The 12,826-nt window shown below is 46.3% G+C and overlaps 1 protein-coding gene across 6 annotated transcripts in view; it reads right to left on the minus strand.

Annotated features, from left to right (window-relative positions):
• Kirrel3 (kirre like nephrin family adhesion molecule 3) overlaps nt 1-12,826 on the minus strand; it is a 557,396-nt gene that overhangs the window by 124,308 nt on the left and 420,262 nt on the right. For all 6 annotated transcript variants that reach the window (XM_048796103.1, XM_048796102.1, XM_048796106.1 and 3 more), the window contains exon 3: nt 518-595. In XM_048796103.1, coding sequence (XP_048652060.1) covers nt 518-595 — 78 coding nt within the window. The remainder of the gene's footprint in view (nt 1-517; nt 596-12,826) is intronic.

A 12,826-nucleotide genomic window follows, 5' to 3' on the forward strand; every position in this document is an offset into this window, starting at 1 on the left:
GAGGGAGAGGCAGGTCAATGGAGTTGGAAAAGGACAGATTTCCAAGTGCAAGCTCTTTGAGAATAAAACACTCACATAGCACTTACTATAGTCCAGGCACTGCCTTATTCTTTAGGATTCTCCTAAGTGCTCTGCAAGATGCTATTTATTCAATAGGCATTCAAGAAATGTGAATGATTGAAGAGAAGGACAGAGATGTTTAGATTAGAAAGATGAGAAAAGCAGATTTAAATGGCCGGGTAGGTGGGTGAGGGACAAAGCTAGGGAAGAGACAGGAAGAGAAGTAGAGGATTCAAAGGGAAGAGGGTTGATAGCAAAAGGAAAAGGCTATATGGGTCAGCATCCTGTGTCTCTGGCATTAGCTGCTCTTCCCCATGTTACTATGCAGACAGGTTCCTGATAATCCAGTGGAGCCACCCACTCTCTGAGATGTGTCAGGTTCCTCTGTATCATAGCCATCGGGCATAGTTCCTTCCCTCCATATCACCCCTGAGACGGTAGAGAGGTTCTCACTGACCTTCATTCATTCTCCGAAACTTGTCCTTGGCCATATAGCCCAGCACCAGACAGCATCCTCTCTTCTGGAGGCCCAGCTCTGGAAGAAAAGCATAGGTGGGTGAGTTGAGAATAAGTCTGATATCAGGGGAAGCCCCTCTGTAAAAGGCTGTGAAGTTTGTTGCTCTTATAAACAGGGTTTCTTATTTATTTAACAAACATGTATATAGCACTTACTATATTCCAGGCATAATTTCAAGTCAGCAGTTCTTATTCGTGTCTCACAACATCATGCAAGATCATTTCCCATTTGATATCATCCCCATTTATGAATATATTAAATAAGTAACCTTAGATGAATGAGCTAGCAGATGGCAGAGACAGAATTTTGAACCTACACCGTGTGGCTCTGGAATCCATGATCATAACCATTACTCTGGGCTATTGAGGACCTTTATTACCCAAGCTTAGGGAAAGTGACAAGATCACCTTGGGATTGTGGTCAGACCTGCCAGAGGAGAGGCAGGACTAGTTTCTGGTATCTTAGGTGAGAGTACAATCAGACACAGTGGTACCCCAGGGTGAAGGTGATTGGGTGAGTTCAAGGGAAGATGTAGGGGTTGAGGTATAGGCAGAAGGACTCTCTATTTTTTGGAATGGGTGAGTTTCTGTGACTTCCCTATGTTGAGACACCAATTTAGCACTGTTGTCCAGCATTTAAGAAGTTGTAGACTAAGAGTTCAGGGGTTGGAGAGCTAAGAGACACAAGAACCCACAGAGCTTTGACCCAACTGGAAAAACAAGATGGAACAATAATTCCAGGTAACAAATGCAAGAGACATTTATTTATCTGTTTCACAGTATTTTGTAAATCAGTGCCTATTGTGTGGAGCATTAGAGTAGAGTACATCTGCCTCATGAGATGAGACGGCAAGCTTTCCTCTCTGGTATTTATCCTTTGATCCTGATTTGTCTTAAGCAAATCAGGGTTCTTAAGCAATTCCATACCCAATTTCCCATTTAATGCTCATAACAGCCCCTGGAGGTAAGCAGATGGGCTAATGCTATTCATGTGACACAGATGGGAAAATTGAGTTTCAACAACGTTAAATGACTACCCTTGATTACTTTAGACTCCTCATCTCCACCTCTTTGTGTACATATCATACAAATGTGACAGCTGCCATAAACTGGGAAAATGGGGAGTGCGATTTCTAGAAGAGGGAAAGTGATTACTGTTTCCCCGAGTTCTTGCCAGGATTCCCAGGCACCTAGCTACTTCCTCCCTTCTCAGAGGACAGTGAGTGGGGTGTCATGCAAATTCTCCAGGAGACTCTGCATGTGTCTGAGCTCCAGCCAGTCCGTGCCTCGGCTGTTAGGGACAGACAGAGTGGACTCATTCCTCCTCCTGACTCTCCATCCACTTTCTGCTGTTCAGGTCCCCCCTCCAAGGTAGCAAGATAAAAGGGAGTGTAGGGCCCGTGAGAGACAGATAAGTCAAGCTTGGGGGCTCCTGCCCTAGAGAAAAACAAAGCGTGGCAGGCGGTGGCAGAATGCCACGGCCCAGGGAGGTCGCCTGCTTTGATCTCCTGATTCTTTAAAGGGGTTTATTGACTATCAGTAAAGAGTAGAGAGGCAGATCTGAGGGTGCTGTTTCCAAAGGCACTCACTTCTCTTCCTTCCCCTGCACACTCGCTCGCTGATCTGAAGGCGCAGCCAAACCGCCCTCACTTCAAACAGCATCACATCTCAGGCACCCAAATTGACGATGTTAAGTTCTTCCATCCAAGGCCTTGGCCCTTTCTTCAGGGGCTCCTGCTCTGTCGAGGGCCGTGTGGATCAAAGCCCCTTTGATGTTTACTTACTCTATTTGTGGATTCTTTCTCACAACCACCTCCAAGAGGCAGGAATGCAGCATGCCAGGAGGGGGCCAGCGGAAATACAAGCTGTGAGGAGGCGCTGAGCTTCATCCAACAATAGCTTCTTGCTGGAGATGGTATTGAAACCTCAGCATGCTGAAGACAGGCATTAGAATTCTAGGCGTTGCCCATCATTGGAAGGATACAATTGCTGACGATTCCTATTATATTTGCCATTGACTTCTTACACCCATTTAAAGCAAATAGGAACCTTGGCAGTGGTTGCTAATGAGAAAGAGAGTCTGAGATCCTGGACTGAGCCCAGGGGAGTTCTGAGGAAGGAGGGCAGAAGGTGCTGGATGGACTTGGCCAGTGTTCCAATTGGTCTTCTGAATAGTCTCCTGAACTCACAGGAAAGTGGAAGGGGGAATAATCCTCCTAAAAACTTAAAGTCTAAGCAACTTGTTGTATTTGATTATCTATGTTGGCTGTCTCTCTCAGTCCAACTCAACTTTTCCTTTGTCATATGCTAGAATGTCCCCCCCAGGGTTATTGCCTAAGGAGATGTTTCATGTGCATAGTTATTATGAGCAAGAGTCTCCCTAACCATGTTTGATTTTTGTAAATGAGCAGGAAAAGAAGTTTTAAAAAAGCCCTGATTAATAAAAGAAATTGAGGACGAGGTAATTTCTCAATGTATTTGGCTCATTTAATTTGACACGTGTGGGTTAGTCTTAATTATTTAGGAGGCTACATTACATGGCGCTAATAAGCACACTGCAGATATTTATTAAGTGAGAGGGCTCTCTGATAGAGTCTTTGCTGAGAAGTGGGAAAAAACCACTGGAATCTCTGCAAGAACAAGCAGGTTGGAGGATTCGTCAAGTGAGAATTAGCTAGTTTTCTGTACAGGAAAATTTGAGATGCTCCTTGGAGAGGAATGTAGAGCTAAATTAGAGGTCACTGAGTCCACATGTGAGGCATGATGCAGTGACAGAAGGCTTGGAGGGGAGGAGAATCTGTAAACAAAAGTTGGGGAATTGGGCCATTGTTAAAGACAGACTGCAGAGAGAAGTGGGAAGGAACAGGAAGTAACCACTTTGACTTGGGGGCAATTCCACAAAGTCAATATAACTAGGGTATTGACTTTTGTAAATGAACAGAACTGAATAGAGAGATGAAAGAATATGGCAGAAAGAACAGGAATCTCTCACTTTGTGAGGTAGATCAGCCACCAGATGGTCACCTTCCTTGCCATATGGCACTGAGATGGTTGAGTCAGATCACAGATGCCCATTTTGGAACAGCAAGATGATGGGGTCTTCTCCAAGAAGGCTCTGGGCTGACATCTTTGGCTCAATCAGTAGCAGAACCACCCAGATACACTGAAGGCATTCATGGAAAGTGATTTACATGAATGAAGTCCTAACTTAAAAGGGAAATTCATAGCAAAGAAGTTCAGGGTCATCTGCAAATAGGGTGTGGAGGGCAGTATTTGGGAGAACAAAGTTTAGGCAATATTGCCTATTCAAGGAAACAGTTATCAGGACAAGGTATGCTTTTTAGGGAGAAAGGAAGCTTGCACCCCTGGGAACTCTTGGCTTATAAATTGTGAGCAAAAGAAGGGTCAGGACTGTGCCTTTTTCAGCTCTCAGTCTCAGTATCCAGCTCAATGTTCCTTACATGGCAAATGTTTGGGGAAAATCTGCTGGCTTAAAGAAAGGGCTGACTAAAAATATCGAGGAGTGATCATTACTCCCCAGTCCAGGTCAGAATGAAAACAGGTGGGCTTAGATGTAGCACAATGCATTTAGGGAGGTGAGGATGGTTGTAGAGTGAATGAAACTTGTAATTCATTGGGACACAGAACAGTTCCGCAACCGGGGAACATTGTGGGATTTCCTCTTGGGAGGAATAAAAAGGGATGGCTTTATAAATGCAATGGGTTTCTTCAGTTTCAGAGGGTGTAGATAGGGCTTTTTCTAGCTATAGAATTCCTTTAATCTTAGTAATAATAATGATGCAGTGATACTACTTCACATTTGTGAGATACTTATTTTTTCACCATATTGTCACATTCACTGTCTCATTAGATGCTCTCAGCAGCTCTGTGAAGCAGGCTAGGCAGAAATTATTTCCTCCATTTTGGTTTTAGAAACCAAGACTCAGAGAAGTGAAATGACAATTCAAGCCCAAAACTCTAGCTCATCCCACAATTCAGGGCTGATTTCTGGCTTAATTCTTAGAGAAAGATGTGGGATCCTAGGGCTGCAGTTGTTACAAATCAAGACAGACATCAGTGGTCTGGGAAAGGGGAGTATTAAAGGTCAAATTGGACCCTCACATTCATGTGTTAAAATCCTAATACCAATACTTCAGAATGGGATCTCATTTGTAGATAGGGACTTGACAGAGCACCCATTGGCAGCCCAGGGTGTCTCTGGAATTCCTGCTTCCTGTGTGAGGACCATGCTGGCCAGCACAGTGCTTGCTTATCACCGCATCCAGAGGCTAATGAGCTGTCAAGTAACTGTGGCTAAGACAGGTGCCAGCCCCTGCTCCTTCCCCATGTCTGAAGCTGACCAGTGCATTGGGATGTCTGCTTGTAGGAAGACTTCCTATCCTGTCCCCCGACTGTCCACTCACGATAGTTCAGGTATTATGGTAATTTCACAGTTGTGGGCTATTTATTTATTTTTTTTAGGAAGCCATCAAATTCACAATCTCATTCAGTTGCTGAAAACTGGTCTTTTCCACTTGGAGCTATTTGAGTTGAGCATGTCTCTAGAGATCCACCAAACAAGAAATCGAATATTATGGGTGGGCAGTTTGGCGTGATTACGGCCGAGATTTGGGGAGGAAAGGAAAAGAGATGAAAGAGCCAGAGGCAGAGACCAGATCCTGGAGCAGCTGAGAGCCTCCTTAGAAGTCTGAACTTTCTCCTACAGGGGGTGGGAAGCCAAGAGGAAGGCTGAGCAGGGGATGGAGAGGCTAGCCTTGCACTGAATAAAGATCACGTTAGCACGAGTGCAGATGATAAAGGAGAGCAGCCCAAGGAGGGAGCCAGCTGGGAGACTATTGCCATACTCCAGGTGAAAGATGATGGCTTTCCAGCTGCTCCCCCTTCCTGCTCTCTGAAGACAGAGATCAGAAAGCAAGTGAAAGGACGCTGAGTTTTCTCAGGGGGACACTCAGAGCCTCCAGATCCCCGCCACCTCAACACAGAGAGCAGCAGAGGGGCTGAAAATAGCTTCAATTCCCCAGATGGTGCCTGAGGCCATATGGAGAAGATGCCAGCTGGACCTGGTTGGAGTCACCGGGAGGCCACGGATGCTGCTGAACTAATAGAGCTTTCTGATGCCGTGCTGCGCACTTAACAGTGAGCAGTCCTCAGTGCTTCCCTGAACTTCAGTTTTCTCATCTATAAATTGCAGATACTGAGACCCTGCCTGCATGATGACTATGAAGATCAAATGAGCCAACATGTAGTGAAAAGTGCTGGGCACAAAGTACCTAAGAAGGTTGAGTTCAGTACTAGAGATCAGCAAGGACCATCCTCACATCTTTTTTTTTTTTTTCCTAAACAAATGTTGTGAAAGCAGAGACACAGAGACTGCGAATGACTTTGCCAAGGTCATGCAATGAACTATTGGGTGGTCTTTATTCAGTGGCTATAAGTCAGAAGGACTGAAAAACTGAAGGGTGTCAGGAAGACAAGCTAATGGGCAGAAGCAGAGGAGGCTAAGGGACTAGAGGTGTTGGGAACAGAGAAGAAATGGTGAGTCTGAGAGACATTCTAAGGAGAGATTTTGAGGCTAAGCGACCGAGTGGGTCAATCAGAGAAAGCTGGGAAAGATGACCACAATGTCTTTCACAGGAAAGATCAGCACAAAATCAAAGCAGGGTGCCGACAAAGGAAACTTCCTGTGTTTGAGATGATGAGGTCCCCAATGAAGAGGACCCAGCTGATAACGTGAGCAGAATTTTCAGTCTGAGGGATTACATATTTAACCAGCTGCCTTGAACTCAGAGCATGAATGGCTTGTTCTGGAGAAACAACAGTGGGGCATTATAGGTAGCCTTTGCTGCAAGCATTCATGCACCCTCCACAATCAGCACTTAATGATAAAATTGAGTGGAATAAAATCCACCCCACAAACACTCATTGACAGGCTGCTATGCATGTGTTAGTCAGTTTTCCATTGCTATGACAAAATACCAGAGAAAATCAACTTAAAGGAGAAAAGGTTAATTTTGGCTCACAATTTCAGAGGTTTCAGTCCATAGTTACTTAGCCCTAGCACTGTGAGGAGCACATGATAACACAGATCTGCTCACCTAACAATGGCCAGCAAGTGAGGGTCGGGGGTGGGGAGGGAGAAAGAAAGGGAGGGGTTGATTGACTATGTGATACATCAATCAAGAACATGCCCCCAGTGACTTACTTACTTCAACTAGTCCATCAACTACTACCTCCTAAAATTTCTACCACCTCACCACGTAAGGCCATATTCCTGTCCCAAAGGCACAGGCAAGTTGAGTAGCCCTTATCCAAATGCTTGGGATCAGAAGTGTTTCAATTTTGGAGTTTTTTGACTTTTGAATATTTACATAGATTGTACTCTTTGAGCATCCTTCATACAAAAGTCCAAAATCCAAAATGCTCTGAAATTCAAAACTTTTGGGGTACAAAATTTCAGCTTTGGGAACCTTTTGGAGTTTGGATTTTTGGATTATGAGTGCTCAACCTGCACTTGTGAGAAGCTAAATGAAAGTCAAGACAAGTAACTGTTCAGCAGAGAAAGCGTCATGAGCAGCACACAAGTTATTTCCACTCGAGTGGTCATCCTTGCTGCTGGAGCCCTGAGGGGGAAGCAGAGCCACAAGCTGCTGAGTGGTGCCCCACACAGGGCCGTGGGGCTGGAGATTGTGCTGGGTTGGTCTTTGTTGGGTGCCCGTCACCTGTCTCTCATAGGCGATCGTCTATCAATAGCCATCAGTTGCCATTCTGCCCCGCAATTTCTTCCTGATTGCAGGACACTGGCGTCTTGTGTTGGGGAAGCTTTCACCTTGATTCTGCTAAACTCCTGCTTTCTGCCTCCATTCTGCCTACTTCTATTTTCAGCATAATTACTCACATCCCAGGCAATAATGATGTCCATAAATCATGCAAAGATCACCATTTTCTGATCAACTTCTATAGTAAAGAGACCTAAGGAAGAGGATTAGGTAGTTTATTAATTTTTACTAGTGCCTGGATGTGGCCCTCTAGGACAAATAATAAGTGTTTGATAGCCCAATAATACCTGTTTCATAATTTTTGAGTCTCACTGCTTGCTAATCTAAGTTTATTAAAGAACTATAAACTTTACATTGTTGTAAAGACATAATTGCTATTTCATAGCTTACTTAATATGAGTTAATTATATTAGAACTAAGTTTCCCCCCATTCATATTAAGTATCAATTAGTTGTTTTAAACTATTGATTTGTATTTAATTAACTATGCTATTACATACCAATTAAATTCTTATAAGAGAAACTTGAAACAGCTGTGGTCTTAAATTAAGTTTTTAAAATAATGAATTACATAGAAAGCTCATGTTGAGATATTGTTTTTTTTTAGGAAGAGTTGACAATCATTTGTAGTCATTCCAAAAAGGTTCTGTGACCACCAGCCCATCCTTCCTTACTCTGGTGGGGACAACACTCCTTCAGGCACTTGCTTGTGGCTTTGTGCAGCAGGAGCAATGACTGACATTGGGGCAGCTGATTGCCAGCCCTGCCCTCCTCGGCCTGCCTCAGCTGTGCCATTTTCTGGCTGGCACGGCCCTAATCACTGCCTGGCCAAGGCAGGAGCATTATTAGCAACTCTTCACCACCAGCTGTGGGGTCTAGAATGGTCTGTGTTGCCATTGGCTCCAGATCCTAAGTGCCTGCAGGAAATCTGGGTGCCCATGTGGTCATGAATCCTTTGATTTCTCCACATCTCTGCTCTACTGGCCTGAGCCTGTACATCCTGGGGTGGGAGGAATGCCCACATTGACCGAGTGGCAATGAACATTCTTCTCCTCTTGTTCCACCTGCACAACAACCTCATGAAAATAGATACTATTATCCCCATTTATTTATAAAGAAATTGACTTTCAATTTTTTTTTCCTGTGCTAGGGAGTGAACACAGGGCCTTGCACCTGCTAGTCATGTACTCTACCACTGAGCTACATCTGCAGCCCAGAAACTGACATTTTAGAGGGGCCAGGAGTTTGCCCAGAGCCCACAGCTGTCAAGCGGTGAAGCTTGGAATAGCCCCATCTGGCCGCCCACTGCTCGGTACATCCTACCACGCTCTGACTCCATTCTCTGTCAGACACAACCCCTCACCAATTCTGAGTCTCAATCCCTTGGCTGACTCTTGTCACCTTTCTTTCCTGGAGGGCTGGGCTTCTCCCCTCCCCTCAGATACTGCCTGGGCTCTTTCTCTCAACTGATGAACTGCCTAGAATTCCAACTGGCCACCAGCTGATGCACAATGTGGCCTTCCTCAGGATGCTTAGCCCCCCCCAGGTTGGCAGAGTCCACCCGCCCCCATACTGGAATTGGGACACTGGCTATTCCCCTTGGGGGCTGAACATAGCCAAGCCTTGTCCCTTTCCATGGTTAGCAGTCACTAAGGGCTTACCCACCTGGGGCAAAGCCAACTTCACTTACTTGTGAATAATCATTCTCTGAGTTAAGAATTTTGCATGTATTATCCTTGTTAATCCTCAGAAAAACTATAAGGTATTCCCATTGGACAGAAGAGGAAACTGAGGCTCCAAAAGGTTAAGTAACGTTCTTAGGGCCTTATAGCTAGTACGTGTTGAGCACAGTAAAATTAATTAAATGAAATCTCTTTGTGAGAAGGATTGGGGGACGAGGGTGGTGGTAATATTGTTGATTAAAGAATTTTATGAGAAATTGGACAGGAATAGCTCAGGCCATCTCTTTTTAAGATGTCTAACCCCAGTGGGTCAATTGCTCAGTGGGGAAACATAGGATCATGAAGGTCATTCTGGCCCCCTGGCCTGTCATCAGACTATTTACCCTGTGAGGAGTAGGAGCTGCTGAGGGCCATATGCCTGGAAGCCTTTAAGACTTCTTGTAAGAGGAAGTTGGAAGGCAGTGAGTGATGTTTGACTGGGGCCAGATGCACAGCAGCTGTGTGCCCTGCCCCTGGGGAGCTCCACCTGGGACGTTCAGTCAATCATGTCTAGGAGGTCAGGCAGAGAGAGGGCATCTCTTATTTTTCTTTTTTTCTTATAAGACCAACAGAGTCCCCAAAAGACTTAGCACAAGGACAATGAGGGATCCCACTCTGCTGCCAAGTGCTCCCGTACTGTCCATGGCCATTTTCTTGAGGTCCAGATCTTTGCAAAGGCAGAGGCCCAATAAGAACCTGTGAATATAAACTTGACTTGAGGATTTAGTCTTCACACAGATTAATGAAGATATAGAATTTTTGCCTCACTGCGCTTGCACAATGGGGAAGTAAAGGATCCAGGATAAAAACCCAGGCCTGTTTGGTTCCAGAGTCCAGCCCCAGTCCCTGGATTCTCCCAGGATTCAGCACTGCTCAGGGACCAGGAGAGACCCAGGAAGAGAAGACCATTAGAAGGTGCTGGCCAATGGTCATGGGCATTGCGGCCCATGGTCAGGAGCACTGGAAACCCTCCTGGGATCCCAGGGGATAGGTCAGTGTGAACTCCTTCCTGGGGAGACGTAGGGAAGCATGGTAGGTGCCTGCCTGCTCAGGGTGGGCTGGCACTAGGGCAAGACTGCTGTTTAGTGATGTGCTTACAAACCACCTCGCCACCACTTATGGCCTAAATAAAATCGGGAATGTGGGGGATTGACTGAGAGTCCCGTAAGAGTTCACCATTGAAGTCATCAGGAGTGGCCATCCTTTTCTCTTGAGACCCCTGGGTGGGGGTGGAGGGAGATGTCTGCTTTCACATAGTACAGGGAGGATGACAGACAGAAGGAAAAAAATCTCTTGAGAATGGGAGAGTGTAGGGTGTTTAGAGACCTTGGGTGGAAGAGGGTAAGCTGGGTTCCAGTGGGCTGGGAATGTCCATTCCACTTTCTGGGCAGAAAAGCAGCACAGGAGGGAGGTCAAGTGTTGATGGTAGGTTCTTGTCCCTAGCCACTACACAGTCAGAGTTGCCTCCATTTGCCTTCTAATGGCCAGGACTGGCCTTGTGGGTGAGCCCTGTCCAGCTACACTGTGCACCTCCACTGGCGTGGAAGGAGGGTGGGGTCTAAATATGCAGTGCTCATGCCCTGAGCTGCGACCATTCTCCAGGGTGTCCTAATCCAGGCTACCTTGGGAGCTGTGGCCACCAAGGATCATAGAGCCTGGGTTTGGTGAGACCTTATTCACCTGGCAGAGCAAGGCCCAGGCAGTTGCTGCTCCTGCGACCAGCCCCAGCCCCCAGCAAGGGGTGAGGGGTAGACCCAGTGGAACAGGCAGGAACCCTGCTGCCCTCTATTACGGAGATCCTCCTCGAGCGCCACACGCTCCATTACAACTCTGTATCTTATAATTAAATGGAATCTGCCAGTTACCTCTCAGCACGGCAGCAATTCAAGCTCATTGGAGTCTTTCTTTGTTTATTTCCACTTATTTATTTATTTAATAATTATTTATCCAGCTATCTATATAGCTAGATGGAGGCCCTAGACCAATATTTCTTTTGCCTTCAAAAACAAGAAAGCTCAAATAGAATCTCTCCCGTGTCACTTTCAGGGAGAGGAGGGAGGAGATGGGGATAGCTGGGTAGCTGCCAGTCTACAGTGCAAATCTGTCCCTGAAATGGTTTAGGTGAAGGTCACGGGCCGGGAGCTTTGCTGCCAGCTACAACTTGGATCCTGCTTTTGATTCTACCACCCCTTTTCTTGCTATGGACTTCTTATTCATCCTGAGAAAGTTCTCTGGCCAGAGAGGCCAATGAGGTCCACTATTTCTAGAAAGTTCCTTGGAAGGCTTTTGGAGCCAAGAGCCTGAGGGACTAGAACACAGGTCAGAGAATGTGGAAGCCAGGCTGTGAATAGGGATTATTGGCAACAAACACACCCGTAGGGCTTGGCAGTTGAATAAGCAGTCACCAAACATATATTTTCCTTCAACCCTCACAGCACCTGGGAACATTTGCTGAGGATCCGAGAGGCCCCACAACTTGCCCAGAGTCACCCAGCTGCTAATGGCAGAGCTAGGATTTGCACACAAGGTTTGAGGGTGAAACCAAGCTCCCCTACATCTCTCAGAGTCCCACATCCAAGCAAGGCAGCCCAACCACAGAAACCAAGTTCCTTTCTTCCCTTTAATGATAACCTTTCAGTGATGAGGGGGCGAAGGGAGAGCCTGCTAGCTTTGATTAAGGACTCAGCTTCAAACAGATCCAGGGGAGTGATTCTGAACCACCAGCCATCACTTAATGCGAACATGAAAGTTTACTTTCCAAGAGGCTGGCCCAGTGGGAGGCTGATTGCTAATAGGCATACCAGGGATTGCACAAACCTTGCACATCAATGGCTGGGCCCCAGAGAGGTGACCCGATTTGGGGCCATCCCACCTAGCAGCCCCGTCAGAGCAGAGGATGAGGGTGGCTGGGAAGGTGTGAGAGCACACACATATGTGCCCGCTCACATGTTATAGTGGAAGAATGGGAAGGAATTCCAGAGGAGAGCTGAGACTTTAGACTTAACACCTTTTGAAGATAAATAGTATTTATTCACCACTTTTACCCTTGCTTAACTACTCCCACCAGCCTATTCATTGGGCCACTCAGGAGCTGTTTCGTACTAGGAATAGGAATGAGTAGTGCCGGAAAAGCCCTGGGCACACTAGCCATTTCCTGTTTGTTCAGAAATAATTGAGTTTACAAGGTTTTCGGAGGGATGGGAGGTGGGCATCTGTGTGTTCTGGTGATGTGTTTGACCATGGGAAACCATCAGGGACATTGTTTGAGGCTCTGGTTGATCCACAGAGGGGTCATAGCAATGAAAAGGAGTCTGGTGGTCCGACCCTGAACTGCAGGAGGATCTGCACTTCTTATTCACCCTGAGAAAGTTCTCTGGCCAGAGAGGCCAATGAGGGAGGCTGGTCTGAGAGAAAGGGTCATCGAAAGGGAGGGTCGTTTAAAGCCCCTCCTGCTTATAGGCCAGGTCTTCTCCTGGCTCCTGAGTCCACAAAAAGCCAGCTCAGGATGCTTGTGCCATTGATCCCCTGTGTTATCATGTCAGCTTTTTGTCACTGTGAGAAAACAAAAATAGAGGAGGAAGAGTTTATTTTGGCTCACAGTTTCAGAGGTTTCAGTCCATAGTCAGTCAAGTCCATTCCTCTGGGCCTGAAGTAAGGCAGAGCATCATGTTGGAAGGGTGTGGAGGAGGGAAGATGCTCAGCTCATGGCAGCTGAGAAAGAGGGGGAGGGGGG

This window comes from Marmota marmota, unplaced genomic scaffold, assembly GCF_001458135.2.
Source record: "Marmota marmota marmota unplaced genomic scaffold, marMar, whole genome shotgun sequence".
Classification (NCBI taxonomy): domain Eukaryota; kingdom Metazoa; phylum Chordata; class Mammalia; order Rodentia; family Sciuridae; genus Marmota; species Marmota marmota.